General features: G+C 37.4%; 1 protein-coding gene across 3 annotated transcripts in view; it reads left to right on the top strand.

The window, feature by feature from the left end:
- The window catches only part of ABCC4 (ATP binding cassette subfamily C member 4 (PEL blood group)), a 238221-nt gene that overhangs the window by 103021 nt on the left and 111504 nt on the right, over nucleotides 1–23696 (top strand). For all 3 annotated transcript variants that reach the window (XM_084642483.1, XM_084642482.1, XM_084642481.1), the window contains 4 exons: nucleotides 2795–2935; nucleotides 4574–4611; nucleotides 5042–5142; nucleotides 7746–7892. In XM_084642483.1, the coding sequence (XP_084498609.1) occupies nucleotides 2795–2935; nucleotides 4574–4611; nucleotides 5042–5142; nucleotides 7746–7892 (427 nt within the window). The remainder of the gene's footprint in view (nucleotides 1–2794; nucleotides 2936–4573; nucleotides 4612–5041; nucleotides 5143–7745; nucleotides 7893–23696) is intronic.

The following is a 23696-nucleotide window of genomic DNA, read 5'->3' as shown; positions in this document are numbered from 1 at the left end:
GGCAGGGAGACAAGCCACCAGTGAGGAGTTTCTGAATCCGATATAGCTGCCCTGGAATTGAATGTGGAATTGAACCTGTGACCCTTGCATTCCCAGGCCACTGCGCTAACCCCCTGAGCCACAGAGGCAGGTTGTAAATATGTGTATACATAAGGGCTATGTGCTCTCCATCCCTGTGCCTATAAATACCATTATTTAGTCTTCTGTAAAAAAAGAGCATATGTACATACATATAAAAATAAATAAAAAGGAGGGGCAAGGGTTCTCTGCAGTTTTCTGTATTTTAAGACTTTTCAGAACAATCATTTTAGGCCAACAAAACTTGATATTTTACTGTAATTTGTCAGTGATTAGTTATATTTGTTTAAACTCTCTCCCTGCCAGCTGGTACTAAAGCCAGTGGGCTCAATATTTTCATTTCCCATCAAATGTGCCCATGTCATGCTATCTGGAGTGATTCACGATCGTGAGTGCCAACCTCGGGGCAGACTGTCAAGAAGCAGGGCAAAGACCCCAAACGGGTTGTGAGTTCTATAATTAGATTTCACCAACCCAGTAACAAATATGAGCTTCTAACTCACTGTAACAACTTACCATAGAGTCACAGACATCCTTGGCCATTCCCAGCTGTCTGGCCACCCAGGCAAGCTGGACTTAGTGATAGTTGGTTGCAGTACACCAAAGATCACAACATATGCAGGTTGCTTCCAGTTCCAAGAAACCAGTTACTTACCCCAGGTCAATTTATACCTTAGATCTCACACCAAAGACAATGCTTGTAGCCAATCCTATAGTAAACTAACTAAGGATTTATTAACTAGGAAAAATAAATGAGAGAAGTATTTCAAGGTTAAAGCAGGTTTCCGAAAGGTGACAGAACTGTAGTAATCTATCAGCTATGAATGTCTTTTAGGGCTAACCCAGTTTGACCCTGGGCGTATCTGCTTCTCTTTCGTAGCTCTGGCCCTGTAAAAGTCCAAAAAGTAAAAGAGAGATGAAAAATTTTCTTGTTGGCTATTTTTATTTCCTTCTCCCAGAATGCAAGCTGATGGGATGAGCCCTTTTGCAAGTAGCCTCTTCATGGTTATGAAGGGACAATTAACAAAGTCTTTGTATTGTGATGTCCCACAGTGACTCATTTAGTTCTGATATCCCTTCTTGATGAGCAGGAGATGATCCCCCCCGACAGGTTCACAGTTTTATAGCAAACAGTTTTTACAGTTACAAAGCAAAAACTTAAATATTACCTTATAGCATTTAATAAAGATATTGTAAGTTGCTGCATGCATTAATCTCACTTACAAGCATTTCATAAAGTCTAAGCACTAAACATATTGTTATAAGTCCAGTACCCATCTTAACCATACTAACACGCAGGTGAAACAGACTGGTTTCCAGCAATGAATTTGTCAGTGCTCAGCTGAGGCCTAAAGCTTTGGCAAGAGTTGGCACCTGGTTGCCAGCAAAGTGACATACACAGCCCATGCAAAGTGCCAGCAGTGACATACAAACCCAGAACAGATTATTGTTCTCTTCTTTGTGTGTGTGTGTGTGTGTGTGTGTGTATACTGAGTTCCTCTGCTCCTCTCCCATCCACAATGGAGGTCTGTCATTCCCCCTGTTCCTACACAATCATATCCCTGGACAGCTAAGTGAAACATTGTGTATTTCACTGTATTATGTTAGTACCAGTCTTTCTGTTTGTTGATAATACAATTACTAAAAGTTACTTATAGTCTCAGCAAATTTTTTCGTTTCTTCCTTTTTTGCTCATTTACTGTTTTTTTCATCTGTCTCTCTTCCTCCTTCTGTTTGCTTTTTCGTGTGCTCTATAATTAACTTTTCTTTTTCCCCTTTCCTCAATCTAATTTTCTCCATTTGTCATCCTCTCCTTCTGTTTTCCCCATTAAAAGCTCTCTTGTGGGCACTTACTCTTTGGAGAATTGGCTGGAATGTTGTGGCTCTTGCAATCTGAACTGTTTCAAGGGAGTTGCTCCTGTTGAGTTTGATCCATTAAAGCAGGGGTTCTCAAACTGGGGATCAGGACACCTCAGGGTTATTACTTGGGGGGGTTGCGAGCTGGCAGCCTCCACCCCAAACCCCACTTTCCCTCCAGTATTTGTAATGGTGTTAAATATATAAAAAAGTGTTTTTAACGTGTAAGGGGGGTCTCACTCAGAGGTTTGCTGTGTGAAAAGGGTCACCAGTACAAAAGTCTGAGAACCCCTAGGGTGCACAGCTTATGGCTATAATCTTTATCTTTTTGTTTTTTAATGCCTTGATTCAGAAACACACATGTTTTAAACTGTTCCTATTCAGGGAAGTATTTAAACACATGCTTAAGTGCTCTTTCTGAATATAGATGCTTTCCCATATTGTGATCTTGGTCTATGGAACCTTTATTACTGATGTTGATACATGACAGAGAAAAAAACTCAGTTTGGCTCTCAGTTGAGGTTTAGTTTGCAGCACTGGCAGTTAGAACAAGCATCTTGTTACTTGTAAACTGAGTACTTATAACATGGAGTCACTGAGAGAAAGATAGAACCCCAGAATCCCGTTTTACAGAGTCAAATTCTTGGAGTAGTACTGCGCTGTAAGATTGAATTTCCTGTTTTCTGTTGTTTTTGTGTCACAATGCTAACATTTTAAAAATATTTTAATAAGTATAATTTTATCTCCTTATTTAGTATATTGCTGATTCATAACTATGACCTATCAGTAACTTTTTCTGGAACCATGACTTTAATATGAATTTTAGCATTAGTTTTCTTATCCATTTTATTTTGTATAGACTGAACCTTTGGTGACTGCACTGCCAGAAGAGAGCCGGTCTGAGGGAAAAATAAACTTCAAGATTTACAGGAAATATTTTGCTGCTGGAGCAAACTACTTTGTAATTTTCATACTTTTACTTCTAAATATTTTGGCACAGGTAAGATATCTGATGGGTGCCACAAATAATAAAGAATAGATTTTTGTTTTGTGTTTACATTAACACTGTGTACTTAACAGCTGTTCTGATGTTTATGTGAAAAGCTTTTGATACATGATACTCTTATGTATAATGATTTTAATACTTGGCAGTATACCTGATCAAATCTGATAATATCTGAATGTGGTTTCTGTCATTTAAATTTGTATTCCAGTGGGACATTAGGGTAATAATCCTCAGTTCAATAGTCCTGCTGATCAATTTAAAGCACTTTTGTGTTGTATAATTTATTTTATATTGCCATTCATACAAATTGTATTCCACTACCCTTCTCAGAGATACATAATGTAATTAGTAAATTAAATAAAAATAATGGCAGCCATAGATTGCATTTGAGGAAGAGCTATGGGAGAAAATGTGTTTTCAATTCAGAATCAAAATGTGTTGTATGGCTAATGAGACAGATTGATAGAGGCTGTTCCTGACATAAGAGCTACGGAGGAAAAGACTCTCCTGCCAACAGACAGGAGATTCTGGAGATAGGTCAGAGGCTGTTGTTTACCAAGTAGAAGGAGTAGGGAATGGGAAATAGAGGAAGACTGTATGTGTGAGGCAAGCTGGAGCAAGTTTGTGAAGGAATTTTTACGAAGGAGAACAATTTTGAACTGTATCCTGAAATGAATGGGGAACCAGTGAAGTTATTTTGAGGATGGTATGATGTGGGCTTGTTACTGTGTTGTGGTGAGAAGGTTCAAAGGAATTTTGTAGAAATGATTGGTCTTGGCTTCAAAAAGAAGTTTGAAGAAATAGGAGAATTTGCACAGGGTCCTTGAACTGAGACCATCTATGTTTGGGAAGATGGTGAATATGATCTGGTCTCTCTGGGATAGCCCTACAGTATTTTAATTGAATTGAATAGAGTTAGATTTTGATACAAATTAAGCTCTGTTACAGAGCTTGTAATATCATAGTCATCTCTGGTTGGAGAGTGAGGGCAGAAATTATTTTCAGTTTTTCCTTCCTTTTAACATTGTGTTCCTAATTATCTCCTATAAAAATAAAGTTCTGAACTGATAACATCAGGAGTTGGCTCTTATGCCTGTGAGCATATGTACTAAGCAAGAAGCAGTTTGCGATGTCTACAATAGGGAGTTTAGGAACAGAAAGACCCGACCCTTTGCATTATGAATTAACATCTGTTAGAGAGAGTTGTTATGGCTGTTTTTTGTTGAACGTCTTGCTTTCCCCTTGTTTCACCATCACGCAGTTCTCATAAGCAGATAACTTCTTGCCTTCTGGAGGTTGAAGGTCCTAATATGCTCTGCAAATCACTATTGGTCTTAGAAAAATCAGCTCATGCACTTTCATATGGATGCCTAGTATTTGATTTTACGAAATATGCAGTGAGGTGTACTACTAACTGAAGAATGAGATTGGGCCCTAAATATATATGCACCAGCTCAGTATAGTATATAAGGGGGGGAAGGGGAGGGGAGAGGAGGGTTTGGGATGGGCAGCATATTTTTTTAATGACAGATTTTACCAGGGGACATAGAAGAATGGCTGAGGAAATTTAGTTCTCTAGTATTATATACTTTTTTGTAAATTAATCCAAATATTTGCCTTTATTTATTCAAGGTTGCTTATGTGCTTCAGGATTGGTGGCTTTCATACTGGTAGGTTATTTGACTTCTTGCAGAGAAGTGCTGTGTAATTAATAGAAAACAGAAATATATATATATATATATATATGGGGGAGAAGCCTGTTCAAAGAAAATTTAGAGTTTGTTCAACCTTCCTTCCAATCCCCTCTTACTTTATTTGTGGGACAAAATAAAGTTCTTGCAGTAAAGTGTGGCTCATAATAGTCTGTACCCATGTATAATTCATGACAGCATGAGCCCAGATAATATTTAGAATTGGAGATCTTGATTGAAGTTCAATTTAAAAGTAGTAGAAGGTACATGTGAATAATATGATAAATGTACAGGTATATGGCAAACTTCAGGTATATTTTTCCAGTTTCAGAATGATTAGATAATGCCTTGCTTAAGTGATCTTCCTGTTGTATTGATTATTATTTATCTTTTGCATACATTTCTGTAGGTCAAACCAGCAAGAAAAGCTGAATGTCACATCACATGGAAACAGTGGAATAAATGAGACTAGACATCTAGATCTTAGCTTGTATTTAGGAATTTATGCAGGTAAAAATATTTTAATCATTTGCTCCAATATAATAGAGGGTTTTGAAAGGAACACTCTAAGTAGCAGTGTGGGAAAATAGGATTTCTAACAGTGATTCAGTAATGTCTGAGCAGATTAGCAGACTGAGCCTTGTTTCCTGACTAAATTAATAGGAATAATTAAAAAAAAAAAAAACTCTAGTAGAAGCAATAGATTGAATGCAGACTCTTAATTTGCTCTGTACTGGATTTTGAAAGGTAAACCAGGAATTAAGTATTCAAAAAGGCAGTCTCTGTAAACTTGTGGCTATTGTCTACACTAATAGGTTGTTTCAGCTAAATCATCAGTCATTACGTGTGTGGGCAAGAGGGATTAGAAATTGATCCTCATTCTGCAACTCTCTGTTCCAGTTTTTGTTTATATACAGTGATGGCTTTTTAAAAGTCAGGATGGGTATGTTCCTTCTGAAGTTCTGTAGCAAAATAAAGCATCTTTGATAGGTACACAGGGCCAGATTTTTAAAGATATTTAGATACCTAAAGATGCGGATAGGAGCCTAATGGCATTTTCAAAAGTGCTTAGGTGCTTAAGTCCTATCAATTGGCGTTACATGCCTACATGCTTTTAAAAATTCAACTAGGTGCCTATCTACACCTTTAGGCAGCTAAAATACCTTTCAAAATATGGCCAAAAGTACTTAATTTTACATACCATCCTGAAAAAAAGTCAATTATATATTAAGGAGCTTCCACCAAATCTTAACTAGTTATCATTCTTTTCAGTTTGTTTAATGTAGTTGTTTAAACTTTTATGAACCACAATAATTTCATGCACTCATTTATGTGTGGTGGTCCTGAGGGACATCAGGGAAACAAACACACACTGCATATGTTCTGATACAGATTTATTGTTTTCATAGCTCCTCCGTGTATATTAGTCTTTTCACAGAGGGCACAGGGAAGTCAAATCCATGCCCTGATAACCTTATAGTTTAAGGGCCAGATGATACTACCCTTTCTCACAGAGCATAGAGCAGACTCATTAATTGCTCTCTAAGTGGTCTCAGTGCCACTAGATGGGACAGAACACCACACCCAGGACGTGTGTGGGTTACATACTTCCCCTCGCTGAGGAAGTGCATCCCGAGCTTCAGACACTTCCCAGCTGAAATCCCAGGCGAGCTCCCACTTGTAACACCAACAGACCTCGGTCGTCAGTGGGTGGGCTCGAACCTGGGACCTCTGGAGCTTAGTGCATGAGCCTCTAGTGCATGAGCTAAAAGCCAGCTAAAACATTAGCTCATGAGGTAGAAGCTCATGCACTAAGCTCCAGAGGCCCCAGGTTCAATCCCACCTGACAACCAGGATCTCTCGGCGTTACACAGTTCCATGGGGCTACACAATATGAGTAAGGGTGGCAGAATCTGGCACTTTATGATTGTACAATTAAATCATTTTACAAATAATAAAGTAATTATACAGATTTAAGGCAAGATTTGTGTATGCTAACAAAATAAAGATAAATTTGATATTGTAATTTTAAGATCTCTCAAGGATAGAATTGTTTGTTTTTTGTTTGTAACTGAAAGCAATAGGTTGGTACAATGTTCATTTTACAGAAACCAAGTTTAAACCTCACCCCAAAAAAATCTTAAAAACCAAAGGCAAAAGGATATATCTAATAGTTTAATGTGATCTATGTCTATTGTTACCATTTCTGAATTTGGCAAAAGGCTATGTTTTGTTTCAGATCCTGGGTGATGTGGGGGTGTAATAAATGCTACCGTATTTCCTTCTGAACCTTTGTGTAAAAAGATATTCAGAAAAGTAAAGTATCAGGGGGTAGCCCTGTTAGTCTGTATCCCCAAAAAAACAAGGAGTCTGGGGCACCTTAAAGACTGACAGATTTATTTGGGCATAAGCTTTCGTGGGTGAAAACCCACTTCTTCAGATGCATGCATGTTAGCCTTTAAGGTGCCACTGGACAGAAAAGTAAAGGATATTTTACTGAGGTAAAACTCTAAGCCAGCAGAAACTACTGCAAATAACATGGTACAGTTGATAGACCTGACTATATAAAGTGATTGACATTTAAAAACTCACCGTGTCCCACAGTTGCCATACAGTGGGATCTGAAATATAGCCAATTTCCCCTATCCTTAGAATAGGAAATAACTGGTCAATATGTGGTTAGTATCTGTTGGAAAATGTTGGCTTTTCAATAGTGACCAACATAAGCCACAATTATGTGTAATACTGTATAAAGAATTACGTGACAGAATGGATGTGCAAAGGATATTGTACAGACTATCAGATAGTTAATGAAATTTCCTGTGGTTGTATAAAGTTATGCCTCTGTAAATGGTATAAAAAAGAAACTGTTTAAATTGTCAGTTAATTTTAGGATAAATTAAGCTATTAACAAGTTTATAGTACTGCTTCATACTGGAGAGAGCATTCATCCTGAGTCTTAAGCTTTAATGATGATTTACTTCATGTGAACTGTCTGAACACAACTCTGAACAAAATGGATGTAGTTTTAACCAAAATGCTCTCACACGGTATCATTAAAGGGATAGATCTGTGTGTATGTACTGTGACCGTATTTATTTGTTTAATTTTAGGTTTGACTATGGCGACAGTACTTTTTGGCATAGTGAGAAGTCTGTTGGTATTCACAGTTCTTGTGAATGCTGGTCAAACTTTGCACAACAAAATGTTTCAGTCACTTTTGAAAGCTCCAGTGTTGTTCTTTGACAGAAACCCTATAGGTAAGATGAACATTTAAAAAAATTACATACTATCTCCATCATGACGTATGATAGGAAAAATGAAACAAATGTGTGGTAATCCAAATTAAGTCTTCTGGTACTCACACATTTTTGCTTTTTAAAAAATAAAAATCTTCATATTTACTACTACATCATATCAGTTAGAAAGCTAGAGTTACATTTTTTAAAGCATATTAGTAACTGACTGATCTTATTCTGGATGTTTACCTAATCCTGCACTTGCACATGCAGACAGAAGCTGTTGTTGGTATTGCACACTTATCTACCAGTTGCATTACTAATTACTTGATTTGTGAACATGAGTTTAAGTTTTTCTGCGGGTAACAAGTATATGTGCATTTTTGTGAGGTAATTTGTAGTGTCTTTCATTGAAAAATTGACCCTAAATGTTGTTTGTGGAATTGACCCTAAATGTTATTTGTGGATGGCAAAGATGTGTACAGAGATGATTTTAAACAATCTATTTAAACTATGCTATAGCGGTTCAAAAATGTGTAGAAACAACAGTTTGGACAATGACTGTAAAAATATCTCACTCACACACCCAGAATGGATAGAAAACAAAACTATGCAATTTAAAAGATATAATCTGGGTCAGGTTTCAGAGTGGTAGCCGTGTTAGTCTGTATCAGCAAAAAGAACGAGGAGTACTTGTGGCACCTTAAAGACTAACAAATTTATTTGAGCATAAAGGGAAAGGTGTTTGGATGCAAAGTACACCTGATAAATTTGTGATGTGATTATAATATTTGAGGAGGGGGAGAAGTGAAAGGAAGTGAAAGTGAAGCAGAGTGAGGAGGAGTGGGGAAAGAAAATACCAAGAGGAGAATCACTGGTCTTTGAGAAATGGAAGGATGATGTGATGTGTTCCTATAGAGGTTTTTCTCCTATAAAACATCTTCTTCCAGGATTGTGAGAATAAGTCTAGGTTGCTTTTCATTGAGAGAATTATTATTTTTCCTTTGCATAAATGTTCATATGAAGTAAAAAGCAGTGGATGTGAGATTATAAGTGCAGTAGATAGCCATGGTACCATTTTTTGAACATAACATGCATTTAGACATGCATAGAGATATGTCGGTGGGCCAACATTATGGGTATGTGGCAGTCTAGGCGGGAGGGCTCAAAGAGAAACTGTATGCTCAGCTAGGGGGCTGGTGAGTGGAGAGCTGGTGCTCAGTGGAGCAGGATATATCTGTTTGTGTGATGCCTGTTGGAGCTGGTCAAGAGGAATGGCAGGACCAACCAAGGGGGATATCACCAGATATGCAGCATTTCCCCCTTTGAAGTGTTTAACAAGGTACAGTAACCCCATCTGAGGGGAGATGTAATCATCTTGTAGTAAGCTCAATGAACATAATTTATTATAAAATCTCTAGGTCATATCTATGGGATAGAATTAAATAGCTGCATTCAGTCTGCATTACTTACCAGTCTGCTTTGTAATGTACTTTGAAACCTATAGATAAAAAGTGTGATGTAAAAGATCATTATTTGTTTTTTAACAACAGCTATGCACAGAACAAATACACCAGTATTACCCAGATCTCTCTATGGTTTTTACATGGATGTTTCCATTATTAGTTATTACATTATTATTATGTTTCCATTATTATGATTTAGGAATAATTTCTGTGTACACATGTTTCTTCTCCTACATCATTTGCAGTAGCATATAAAGTAGCATACAGTAGCATATAAAGATATTCTTGTATAGGTGTTTTTGCACATCTTGTTTCTCTCATAAAGAAGGCATATGAAACTCTGGTTGTTCTTATTCAAAGTTGCAGCAGTCAGCAGTTCTGCAATTTAGTGCTGAGCACGATATGTGCACCATCTTTCAGTCATCTGGAAAATCTTGTACTGTGTATGCATCTTATTTTAGATCTTCAACCTAGGGATTCCATTCTGCTATCAAATCCTGTGCAGGTAGCTTTTGAACGGGAGCAAGATTTGCCTGGGCTAAAGATGTCTCCATTTATTAAAAGAAGTGCCTTATTGATTGATTGAATGAACTACAACTTTATTTTGAAAGTATTGTGTTGCTCTTTTAATATTATATTTACACTGTTATATGCACCAGTAAGGATGAGATTGTAGTAACGCAGAAGTTAAGGAATTCATTGTTAACATCCCCACAGCAATCTTAGCTATCTCCTTACTTCTCTGTAGTTCAGGAGGATCATTCTTTATAAGCAGCAATACTAAATACAAGAGCCAAGAATTTAAAAATGGTGGACTAAATTAGGCTACTAAATCCAATTAGGCAACTAATAAGTGGTTTGATTTTGCAAAAGTGTTGAGCACCTAATAGTTCCTGTTGGGGAAAGAGGCTAGTAAGTAGGGCTAGGGAAGTGACATTGAAAAAGGGAAATAGGTGATGAATCATGACCTGTTCATCAGCTCCCAGTGGTGTATCTCAAATCAGTAAAGATGTTTATGGGAATCATGGGATTATGGGAATAACGTTTTAAAAATAATATTTTACTGATTAACTTATGACTCAGATATGAGGATTGATTCTCCTTTACATGCAAATCCCTTTATGCTATTCTGACAGTTCCAGAAGTGTGTAAAGGTGTCATGGTATAAATGAGAATTAGGAACGATTGAGGTAATCTGGAATAATTTTGGAAATCTAGATATCATGATGTTTTAGGAAATAAAAGAAACAATAGAAAAACGTGTTAAGTATTTTAAAAAATATTATATTTAGTAATGAAAATAAAGGTTTTTAAGTAGGCAGATTCTACCATTATGTAATATGACACATATGTAAAAATGCAATTAGTATTGATTGTTTAAGTGTGTTACTGGTAACACTATTTGGTAACATTATTAGAAAGTACCTACATCCAATATTCAGAAGTGACTTACGATCTATCTACACTACAAATATACATCCGCGGCTGGCCCATGCCAGCTGACTCATGTTCATGGGGTGTGGTTCTAAGGGGATGTTTAATTGTGGTGTAGACGTTTGGGCTCAGGCTGGAGCCTGGAGTGTCCCAGCATCCAGGCTGGTTTTTAATTGCAGTGTAGACATATCCTTAGGAGCCCAAGTGTCATTGCAAATGGGACTGAAGTGCCTAAGTGACTTAAACATTTTTGAAAATTTTACTCTATGTGCAGAAGTGGTGATTGGAAATTAGGGCACTGAAATTCAGTTTTAGCTGTGGATCTCGACAGATCCCTAATTATGGAGTCATAATAATGTTTGATTTATATGTGATATCACATTGTTGGGTTTCAGACTTTATTATTTATTGCTTGTCTATATTGGTTAATAAAACTTACTTGCATTCTTTTAAAGGAATATACAAGTTATCCTTTGCTCTTCAAACTTTCCTCTGCTCCTCCATCCAGATACCAGTATGGGAGTCTGAACATGCATTCCAGGTTAGCTCTTAGGAGGAAACTGTGGACATTTTCCAGTTCATAGTGAATTCTTCATATGTTCCACTTCATCTGTTCTCCAGCATGAATAAAGAAAGGCTTGCTCTCTTTTGCAAGTCTAGCACAAGAGGGCAGCATGAGCCATTTTATCCTGGTCTAGTATTACAACAGTTTATTAGAAAAATAACAAAGATTCATCTGGTCTATTTTTAGAAGCAATCTTTCAGCATTGGACTTTGAATTTTTCAATCTATACATTGGGCAATAATATGGTTCTGTGGTATTATCTTGATTACATACAAATATAATATTTTCCCTTAATTATTCTCACTGTAAGTTCGAAGCCTGTCTTCTAAGAGATTAGAGTCCACAAACTGTGTAGTCTTGTCACCAAAGGAGGCAGGTAACATTATGGATTTTACCTATTTGGCTCATATAAGGAGGACTCTAGCAACACTTAGTTTCTTTTTCTACTTGTTTGTAAGAAACATTTGTCATCAAATTTGACAGAACTCTGGGTTAGACACCAAGATCCCACAAGGAGTGACTGTTTAATTAAGAGCTCCTACTTTGAAATATAGTTCCATAGCTTTTAAATATTGTGTTTATTTTTTCTGTTTCTTGGATCTTGTGGGCTGATCTTTCTTTCTCTCCTTAGAGAAGGGATGCTGGTCCTTGCAATAATTTTAGTTTTTGTGGATGGTCTACATAATTTTTCAGTTTAAATTTAGTAAACTGAAACCTGCTGCTGCCATGCTATAAGTGCCATAGGAATGAATAAAATAAATGATTCATATGTATGAATTTGTTCAGATAAAATAGAAACCTGTTTTCCCCCCAAAGCTCTGTCGAGAACCAGAAGCACTACTGAGATGTACACAAAATGTTCTCAATCTTTATAAACAAAACAAACAGACGCTTAGTACTCTTAGCACTCTGGGTTTCGGGCTGGGACTAGAACAAGAAGAGCCGCAATACTGTGGACTGCGGCCCTAACAGCATTTCTGGCCTGCTCAGCAGCAGAAAGTACTGAAAGTCTTGCAAGAAATGTCCTGTTTCTGGTGAAATTTTCAGCCCATTTGTGCCAGAGGGCTGGACAAGCTGTGAATAAGCGTTCAGTCTTTTGGGTGCTTCTATGCCAAACTTTTTGAGATTCAGGCATCATTATCATAGAAAGAAATAGTCCCTTACCTTACAGCCAAAAATGATATATTAAACTGAAAGCTACTAGCCATGAGGCAAAAGCAAATCCCAACTATAAATGTGGTAGATAAAAATATAAAAGAAAAGTGGTTTTATAATGCAGTTTATTTTTTTCTGTCGCATAGATTATTTAATTGTGGTGTTCATAAATCAACTGATTAAACACCTATAATTTGACACAGAAAGTTCCTTTGTTGGGTGACAAGCATGTTCATCAATACACAAGTGCCTGTCTGTTTTATTTGCAAGTTGAAAGTAGCTTCAAATGGGCAATGCTGTTAAGGTATTTAAATGTATAATATTTTCAACAAGCACATTATTTCAGCATTCTGAAAATTAGAACACTGATAATGAGTTTAAATTATAGCTGTATCAGTTGGATGGCAAAGCTGCTTAAGTTTGTGTACTTTAATCTATGCTTGTTCACACAAGTGATTCTGCTGAATAAGTCAGCATGTTTAAACAAGAAATACTAGTCTCAAATTCTATGATTTATGGTAGGTGATGTTTTGACATATGGGACAGGCAGTTTACAAGGCAAGGCTTCATGTTAAAATATTTCGCTAGTTTTATAATTCGTTGCTGATAAAATATTCAGTAGCAATGTCAGAAAATTGGTTATATGCCTATATGAGTGAAATTACTCAACTGGTTTCCTTTTATAACAAAATATATTATATACTGGGTTTTTAAAATAGTTTTTTGATGTTTCCTTGTGATCAAGATGAACTTCAAGGAATGGTGAGTAAGGATAATAGCTATTTGACAGCTCCCTTAAGTAGAATATTTTTCATATTAGCTCAAGTTCCACAGGCTTTGTTTTTTTTCCTCTGTGAGCCAACTTTTAAAACATATTCACGTGTACACAGGTTTGTTAGTTTATGTTCAAAGGAAGGAGTTAGTCGCTGTAAGACAACCTTTATTATAAAATAAAAACACACCGTCCTTTTCCTTGTTAGTAACAACAAATGTGAGTGATTATAAAGATGACAACACAATAGATTCCATCAATCATAAAGATCCTGAACAACCACATAACACTCTAAATATTGTTTTTGTGTGTTTGAATGGAACTGTTTGTAGTTTAAAGTAGGTGTGGTAATTAAAACCTGTTTGATTGCTACATGTTTTGGTTTTTCTAAAGAGGTTTAATTTTTTTTAACATAACAATGGTTATATGTGCTTAGTCTTATCAGGGTGTGATATTAAATGATATTATATGGGAGTTGTTCACTTACTGATAGTCTCATAGCTTTTGTTACGAATTTAAATAGACTTACACTTACGTATATTTGATTGCTATTGTGATTCTGCCAATAACCTTTATAAAGTTGATTACTGTAGGAGTAGTCTAAGGTTAGTAAATATTACACCAGTATTTTGGTTACATTTATTATCTATTATCACAAACTATTTCATCTTTATTCTTATTTTTCTTTGTAATAATCATTGGCTGAAGCTCAGTCAGAAGCTGATAATGAGACAAGCCCACTACCTTTGCAGTTCGTCAAGTTGCCATTCACTCTATTTACCTTTAATGTGTGAAATAAAATTAAAATATTATAAAAGCTGTTTAGAAGAATACTGCACATATTTGAAACAGATATAGAGTGACACTTGTGCTTGCAGCCACTTCCAAGTCGCAGTGTCCTGCTTCACTGGCACAAGATTTCAAGTCCCTTCACAGAGATTTTCCATCTTCCTCACAGTAAGACCCCCTGCAAAAGAATGGCCTGCTGTGAATCTCATTTCTGACCATATGCTGACCTGCCCAGATACTGCAATTCTATGCTGCCACTTGCTAAAGCAGTCAGAAAGGCAGCCGTTCCATCTGAACCAGATGTAAAGGGGTAGGGAGAGAAGCTGACAAAGGGAAAGGAACCTAATTAAAAGTATTAAATTTAGAAGACTGAATTAAAGTCATTCATGAATGTGGCATGCAGAAAAGTAGAAGAGGAGTTATGCCATGGTTATAAACAGATTCAGGACATTTTAACAACTCACCACAGGTGGGAAGGAAACATTGATGGTTCAAGGCACTTTCAAAAGGAAACAAATGGAGAGTGATAATATTAGTGAAACAATGTGTGAGCGATTTAAAACTGTAACACTGAAGAATAGCCCAGTTAGTGTGACCCCACCATAAAATAAGGATTTGGAAATAGACAGATTGGTAGACAAGTATGGTTTAAAAGCTAGTAATAAGTGATCTGAGGGATAGAGAAAGTAATAATCTAGTTGTTTAAAAATTGTGGGAGGCTTCTAGGTTTGTTGTGAATTGGAAACAAAACAAAGAGTGTGAAAAAGTCATTCTGTCTTGCTGTTTATGGACAGAGCGCTTGGTCCCGGCTATATAAGTCTTTGAAATATGAAACCAAAAGGCTTCCAGGAAACTGCACCTTGTGTTTAAAGTTATATGTTGGGATAATCAAATTACTAAAAACCTTCTGTTAGTGTTTAATGTCATTTCTAATTGATAAAATGGATACAATTTAAAGCACAACATTGCCTGCAGAGACGTCAACCTGCTGGGTGCTGTGAACTGAGCTGCTGCAAGTTGGAATGAACTGAAGAGCATTACAATTAAAAAAATGTTTCATTAACAGTGCTTTTCTGTTTTGTACTGCACAGAACTCTCTCTCCCAGATGATCCTGGGTAATCTGCACTGCAGCATCTGGATGAGTTAATTAGTTTCATACCAGACTGTAAGCATCTAGCAGATTATGCAACAGTTGAAGATTGTTTCTCTGCATGTGAGGCTCTTGAAGAAGACTGGGATGAAAAGACATTTCTCAGATTTACAATCCAAAATAAAAATTTCAGTAGAAGATATGAATGAAAATTGGGATGATGCTATATCTAAAAGTCTACCTACTCCAGAAATCCAGATTAAAACCTGACATATAGCAATCAGTAGCTGCGGGAGTGCCGAGATTTCTGCACTTGATAGTGATAGTGTTTAAGTGATCACTGCTCTGATGTTGTTTAATTAGAAAAGGTAACAGCTAGAATTAATTGCCAAACCATTAGAAACAATCCAGAATAAATTAGCTTGTTGGTTTTTCCCCCCTTTTTTTTTTCCAGAAAAAGATGTATGTTGGTGTTTTGTCAGCTATTTTAAATCACAGCGCATCATGCATTAATATGGGTAGAAATGCAGGAAGTCTAAAGAGAATCAAGATTTGGGTATTTGTGACATTATCTTCCACTGTATGAATATATCCTAAATAATAACATGATTTCGTATTTAGGTATGTAGGTGAAGGAACAGCTTGATGGGGTAGGTGTGTTGACAGATATCAGTATTTTAAATAGCTTTTGCATTAGTAAGTTATTGCCCTTGTATGGTGTCTAAGCTGATTGCCCACTCTGGAACTTTGAGTGCAGAAGGTGGGGGCCTGCAAAGATTCTAAAAATTAATACCGGCCACTCCAGGCTTGTATTAAACTCCCAAGATTGTAGCTTCTCTCTGACCTTGAATGGATAGATGCTGCCACCACTCAAGTGCAAAAAAATCCCTTTTGAGAACCCAGAAAAGCACACCTGGGAATTCCTTCCTGTGGGGTACTCGCAAGCCCTTTCACTCCCACTCCGGGGAAGAAGTGAAAAAGAAAAACGAAGGAAATCAGTTGTTGCCACCAACTAATTAAACAACATATGCACAAACCTCTTAGGGCACAAAAATTCAATCCTGTTCTTAAAAAAGGTAAATTTTATTAAAAACAAAAAAGAAGAAAATTTGGAACTTAGTCTTTTTGCTAGATTTAAAAAGAACCACTTATAAGGATTAAGCATCAAAATAATTTTCTTGAGGTCCAGCTTAAAGGTTACAAGCAAAACAAAAGCATTTGGGGGTTAGCACAGAGGAGTCCACAAGCCAATAAGAAATAACCCTAATCGTGTCTTCTTCCTAAACATTCCCTCCTATACTTACATATCTGGGGTTTCAGATACATAGTCTCTAGGTATGATCTGATGGTTTTTCATACCTGGCTTAAAGCTTTCTATGGCATAGTTTAGCCCTGTTTCTGCTCTGCATCTCCTTTCTCTGGAGAACAACAGATAGCCAAAGGGGAGTCTTGTTTCAATTTTAAAAAGTTCTAGCCTTCCCACTGGCTCTTTTGGCAGGTGCCCACTCACTTCCTTTTACTTATGGATGCAGTCAGACTTTTTAACCCTTTACAGGTAAAGAAAGTAGAGAACAGCTACTAAGAGGGACTTTAAAGCTAACTGGCTGGCTGGGTGTCCATAAAAGAAAGCTACCCCTCCCCCCCTTCATTTATCACATATGGCTTTGTTTAATTCATTATTTTTTAAGAGTAAAAAACATAAAAAGTAGACATATGTTGTGTGTCCACTACAGAGGCTCTGGGAAGTGACTCCATAGCTAGGGTAGTATTCTAAAATGGGTGTGTGTGTGGAAATTTCCCTCTAAATGTTAGGTGTCCATTTGGGGTGAAATTTTACACTAGTTTAATTTTTATCCCCTTTTGAATATTCTATGCATTTTGATTTGGTTTATCATATTTTTAATAGGAAGCATTTGACTTTGGTCTCCTGATGAATTATTTTCCTTGGCAGTCCTGTTTTATATTGTTGATCAATATCTTTTTAAAAACATTGTCTATCTATGCAAAACTTGGCAGGGGGGTGTCTTTTGAGAACAACTCGTGGAATCGGAGTTTTTAAGAAATAAAATGGTGAACTGAGGATCATATTTAACCATTATAACAAAGCTTATGCACTGTGCACACTTGGTGGGGCAGGGAGCTTGGATGCCCACAGGGCTAATGGGTTTATCCTTGGGGGAGTGTGTCAGGATGTGCATACAACCCTATTTGGTTGGTTGATGGGTCTGGGAGTGCACAATATCTTCTCAGTGGTGAACTACAATTTTTTCTGTGAGATTTTATTCTGTAACTAGGAAGGACTCATGAATACCTGATGATTAAGGCTACAATTTAGTCATGGGTATTTTTAGTAAAAGTCATGGACAGGTCATGGGAAGTAAACAATAATTGTACTCTTCCATCCACAACTACATGCCTTACCAGTGCCCGGGGCCAATGGTACCAGCTGCCGGGGTCTGCGGACTGTTGCCAGTGCCAGCGGACGACCACAGCTGCTCCAGCTGACTGGCCAGCAGGGGACCACTGCCCTAGTCCAGCAGACCTCGGCAACTCTGACCAGTCATGGACAATGAGCCAGAGGATGCCAAGTATAACTGATTAATGCTGTGCATGAATTAGCCCAAACTGGAGGATTTATTGATGGCCTAGAAGAGTGGTTACCTCTAAGGGAGCCATTTGGTGGGTGACTGGTCCCTATGAAAGGAATGACACATGTATGGACTCCACTAACTTGGGGAAGTCCTTGTGCTGGTGGGGATCTTGTGTGCTCAAGATCTATGAAATTGCTTGAGGCACTTGAGTCCAGCAGCACCTCTACGTTGGTGTCAGGCATGGCAGGGTGCCAGAGTTGAAGATGTTTTGGATGCTGATTGGCCATCACCAGGATACCATGAGACAAATGTTGGCCTGCAAGGAGAGGAGAAAGGCTCTATTGGAGCTGGAACTTGGTGTTTCCCAAGTGACCGCAGCTCAGACCTTGGTAGGGCTGCTTGATGGAAGTGTCCTGGTTCCCATACAGTATAGGCATAGGCCCAATGCCTGGCACTGATTCTTCTCCATGTTAGAATCATAGAATATCAGGGTTAGAAGGGACCTCAGGAGGTCATCTAGTCCAATCCCCGGCTCAAAGCAGGACCAATCCCCAATTTTTGCTGCAGATCCCAAATGGCCCCCTCAAGGATTGAACTCACAACCCTGGGTTTAGCAGGCCAATGCTCAAACCACTGAGCTATTCTTCCCCCAGGAGAGGTGGGGCTGATCCAACTGCATTTGTTAGGTTACTTGGAGTCTGTCTTTGCTTCAAGCCCTGAATCCTGACAAACACTAACCCATAAAAGTAAGGAAGTGAAAAGTTAAGCCACCGAGCGATTTGTACTATCTACTCTTCCATCCATAACTACATGTCTTACCAGTGCCACAGCTACTGTACCTCAGACAATATACCTCCATCTCTACTTTGCCTATCTAGGAATGCCATCCTTCCATCACCTTCTTTAAACTTCCCCCTGCACGTACTTTTTTACCACTCTAACTTCTCTCAATACAACCCTACACTAAACGACTCCTGGTGTTGAGGGAAAAAAGAATATGATGAAGGGGTGCATGCAGAAAGGTAAATAAAGGCCACAGTTAAGATTGTGGTGCATGGTCTTTTGTGTATGGCAGTTGTGGTAATGATAGTGTGTTGGTCGGTGGAGAAGATGGTATATGTACAGTTTGGTGGCTTAACTTGTCATTTCCTTGCATTTTTCAGGCACTTTGTCAGGCACAGTACTTCACAGTTTTGTCAGGCACACTATTTCATGGTGAAATTTTAATACATATAAGATACAATATAGACCCCTGCTAATTAGTAAATAGCACACATAAAGCCTCATATTGTGGTGAATCTTTTTCCATCGAAGAGGTCTGGTCACGGCTTCCTCGATAGCTCATCAACATTGTTCCTTAGTTGACTGGAAAGGTCACAAGAAAACAAACACAAAGTACTTTCTTCTCCTTGGCCACAGCATTCTCACTCCATAAATTAAGGACAACATTTAGATCCCAAAGCTGGGTTCCCCACATGTAAGCGTATTGTACCAGCATTGAGATTAGACCAAGATGGTTTCAAAATCTATTTTTAATATTGGATATTGATCCTGCAATGTGCATTTGTTGCTATTTAAAAGGCCAAGAAGTATGCAACTAAATACATATGGCATCATCCTAACAAACATTGGTATGTTCTTTCTGATAACTCATTACACTTACTCAGCAAAACAGACCATGGCATAAAAATTCTGTCTTCAAGTCAAGAGATTTAAAACGTATGGTTAAATTATGACTCCTTCTGTTAAAGCTATGGTGTGGGTGGGGTGGAGAAAGGGTAGGAAGTGTGGTGATAATGGGAGGCATTATGCATACAGAACAGGAGCAAATATGATGCCTCTGGTGGTGCTGGAGAAGCACACTCCATAGTACTCCTTTGTATAACCACTGAAAAGATGTAGCATGGATTGCCCCCAACAGACCTCTCCAAAGCCTTCTAATACAAAGGAAGCATGGCTACATATCTGGATTGTTCAGAGCTGGTGGCAGCATCTCTCCCTCTGTCTCTCTCTTTCTCCCTGCTCCAAGAATGGCAGGCAGCAACATTATCACTACTTTCTTTGCATGGGAGCACTGGCTGGCTGACAGGGCAAGGCTAACAACCTCTCTCTAGCTCCCACAGTGCCTACACTGGAGCAGCCACTATTTGGCTCATAGCTTCATTACTAAAACTGCTTTCCCTAATTAAAATGAAGTTAGGACACTTTTAATTAAAATATATTTATTGCAAACTAGTAAACTTCTACATGTCAAGCTGCTAGATGATGATATAGGGACACTTTTTCCTCCACAGGAACATCTCAGGTACAAGATGAGGAAACTCCAGATTCACTCACTATCCAAATCCAAGTCAGTCTGTGTGGGAGGAGGTTTGCCCCACTCCACAGAGTGGAAAGGGGATCTGGCCTCCAAAATTCACACGTCACAAGATATTATTGAATCCCAGATATCTAGTGGCGGCTCAGGCTATCTGCATACAGACATATATTGTGGTTCACAAATCTTACTCTTTCTCCAAGTGGCAGCATGAATAGGTTGGTTTTGGCTGCCGTTGAACCAGTATCCCTTTTGGGTAATGTGGAAAGATTTTTATTATGGGAAGAACAATCCACTTAGGGAGATCTGCAAATAATTTTTTTTAAAATTTGGGCTTGTGGCCTTTTCTGCTTCTTTATTACTTCTGGGGGAATTCTGTGCCAAAATATTAAAAATTCTGCATATTTTATTTGTCAAAATAACACAATATAATCATGCCAGTTTCCATTATTTTGATCATTTATTTCAAAATACCCGTCAGCAAGTATGTCTGTAATAATACAGACAAAAATGAAAAGATTCAGGAAATATATTTTTTAACAAATAGATTCGTTACTAGGCAAATTAATGTATTAATTACGAGTAATTCATTTAAACTACAGTGTGCTAAATCTTTGCCAAATGTGTCTTTGCCCAAAATGTTAGTCATTGAAGTCCAATTTGTGTTAAGAAAAAAATAGTCTGACTAAAAAACATTCCATTGTTAATTGCTCAACTTTCATTCTTTTGCTGTTGTCATTTCTCCGTCTCCAATCACCTTTAACCTTGTCTGTAGGAAAAAAAGAGTTTCCTTCTGCTATTGCTAGTCACCAGCGAATGCAGTTGAACATCATGGTGAACAATGGTGATCACAGTTTGTCCTTGGTTGCACTTGCAGGTGTAGCACAAGTTCAGCTGCATCTCTTTGAACACCCATTGTCAATAATGGATACTTTTCCGAGTGTAGGCAAGGTTATCTAGTCTTTCAGGACAATTGACCTGAATTTCTCATGTAGGAAAACAGCTACCATTTCTTTTTTTAGGACCTTCCCTATACATCAGACTTTCGCAATACATCTTTTCCTTTGCACATCAGCTGTAACCCCCCCAAAACCCAGTCACCCCCACCCCCAAAATTCGAACATCCATTCCATTTCTATGCTAGTGCAGTTATTTTATGTGTGTGATCCCTGCGGTCTTCCTCGGATACAATATCCTGGAGTGGCTGTCACCTCTTCAATTAGTCTAGCCCTTCTGAATGGATGGAGTCCTGACCATGAGGTTTTTGTATGCAGGACTTCTTGCAGTATGAGAGTCAGTGTGGAGCATGACAGAGAAGCATTGCCCTCATTTATGGGTCAGTGGGCTTGTTTGCTCTTTCTTGCTCTACATGGCAGAAACGAACATGTGACCTATAGTGCTGACTATTTGCAATATATACTGTAGCAGATACATATATAAAATGCCTTTTATTTTCGTTATGATCTATAAACAATGATCAATCATTGCAGCATCCAGTGAGCTAGGTACTTTCATATTTCCAATTTACAAATGGAGAAATCGAGATTAATTTAGGTGCTAAGGTTCCCAGGCCTATGTTTAAACATTTATACAAAATCCTGTTGAAGTGACACTGCATATAATCTTAGTACTTCTCATAACGGATCTGCAGAAGCGTTTATTTCCCAACCAGGAAAAAAATCTCAGTTTGAGGGTGACTATATGTGTTGTGAAATGTCCAGACAATAGAGCCCAATGTTCTAAAATTGCTAGTAGTTTTTTTTTTTTAATTTGGGGAGGGGAAAAAGATGCATACAAAATTTGTCTTACTTTGAGTAAAAGCTACTATTATTAGTTCTTCAAAAGTAATTCTGGTATTCCTCGACTAAAAGAGAGTGTAATTGTGGAAGATGCCTTAGATGATAGTAGACCTCTTTATTAATCTTGCACATCTTTGCTATTCAGAAGGAACTTCTTGGTACTTGGATAGGATGGAAGGTAATAAATATAGGACATTTCAAGTCAAAAGTTATTCATTATGTAATCAAGTTCTTGTTAGTTTTTCAAAAATGTTTCTCTTTTCTGTCGCAATTCTATTGATCATAGAAAAATTGTAATAATCTTTCTAACATTTTCAACAAAAAACATTTTAGACTTGTTCTAATCATCAGAAATTTATCCAAAGGAATAATTTCAAAAGAGAACCAATTCATCCTGTGAGAGAATATTGACTTGAGGTTTCTTTCTGAAGCATTGACAGGTATATTGAAGACCTTCGTTTTTGAACTATGTTACTAATGACGGCAGTACATATTTTTTGGTAATAAAGTAAGCTAGTTACCAGCATTGACACATACAATGAAATTTAGCATCGTCTTCAAAGTCATTTACCAAACACTGTTTATATGTATGTGTAAAAAACAACAACAACAAAATACAAAACCCACATTACCCCCCCCCATCTTAATGATTAATCCAGTGATGCTCAGTCTGTAGTAGAGACTTAGGGGAATTGTTCTGCAGGTGATCATTCTAAAACAGGTGTCAGACACATGAATGGGGTAGAAGGCAGAAAGCTTGCATTGATGCTGTATTCTATATGTGGGATGGACTTGAGTGTGACCTGGTCTGTTATCTGTCACCTTTCACAAGTACTAAATTCACTTATAATATTAGAAATATAGTTGGAAAAAGGGATTGTTTCCTTTTTTCTTTTTGTAATGCTGTCAAAATAATTTTAGTGAAATAGTTATGGCTGCACTGTGTTGATATTTTTAGCCAATTGATTTTGACTACACCTGTGGTTGGATATTAAAAATGTTTGAGAGATCCAAATAACCAAGCACAGCCAATTTATTGTCTATAGACAAAGAAATATGGTGCACAAAAGAAAGAGTTAATACATCAGCAATGCATCTAGGGAAGCAGTGTGTTCAGTTCATATTACACAGAAGGTGTGCTTCGGAAATATGTATTTAAATTGGCTATATTTATGGCATGGTTTCACAAGTTACAAAACATTCTTTTCAGAGTAGCAGCCGTGTTAGTCTATATTCGCAAAAAGAAAAGGAGTACTTGTGGCGCCTTACAGACTAACAAATTTATTTGAGCATAAGCTTTCGTGAGCTACAGCTCACTTCATCGGATGCATTCAGTGGAAAATACATTCTTTATGTCTCTAAAATTCAACTCACCAGTTTCTGCCAGTTCTTTAACTTATTGTTTTGTACCTTGCTTATCTTTGTTTGCAAAATAGTATTTCAGTTACTGGTCCATGAAAGTACCTCCCAAGCTTGTATTGGGGCAGAACAGTAATGTACTTTGTTTCTGACAGTTTTCCTATCCCCTTATGCCAAATACTGAGTTGTTCTGTATCCAGGTATTGTGGGATATGCCAGTGAACAAGAGTGAACAGCATTGTGGGAAAAAACAGTACAATTCAGTTGGAGTAACTGCCAAAATTTATACATACAATATCCATATTGTGCATTTAAACCATAAGAATGTAAGAAGTAACACATACATATGTTGACCAACACCTTTAATCTATTGCTAGCAGGGACTAAAATTATTTGTAAAAAGAAAAATTGTGTTATCAAACTAATCTCAGTCATGTTTTCAGCCACAGATACAACCCTATGAGATCAATTTCCATGGTAATAACCA

This window comes from Lepidochelys olivacea (genome assembly GCF_965140295.1).
Source record: "Lepidochelys olivacea isolate rLepOli2 genome assembly, chromosome: 1".
In the NCBI taxonomy this organism is placed as follows: domain Eukaryota; kingdom Metazoa; phylum Chordata; order Testudines; family Cheloniidae; genus Lepidochelys; species Lepidochelys olivacea.
The sequence above is the reverse complement of the archived record's forward strand: the minus strand, read 5'-3'. Positions and strand labels throughout refer to the sequence as shown.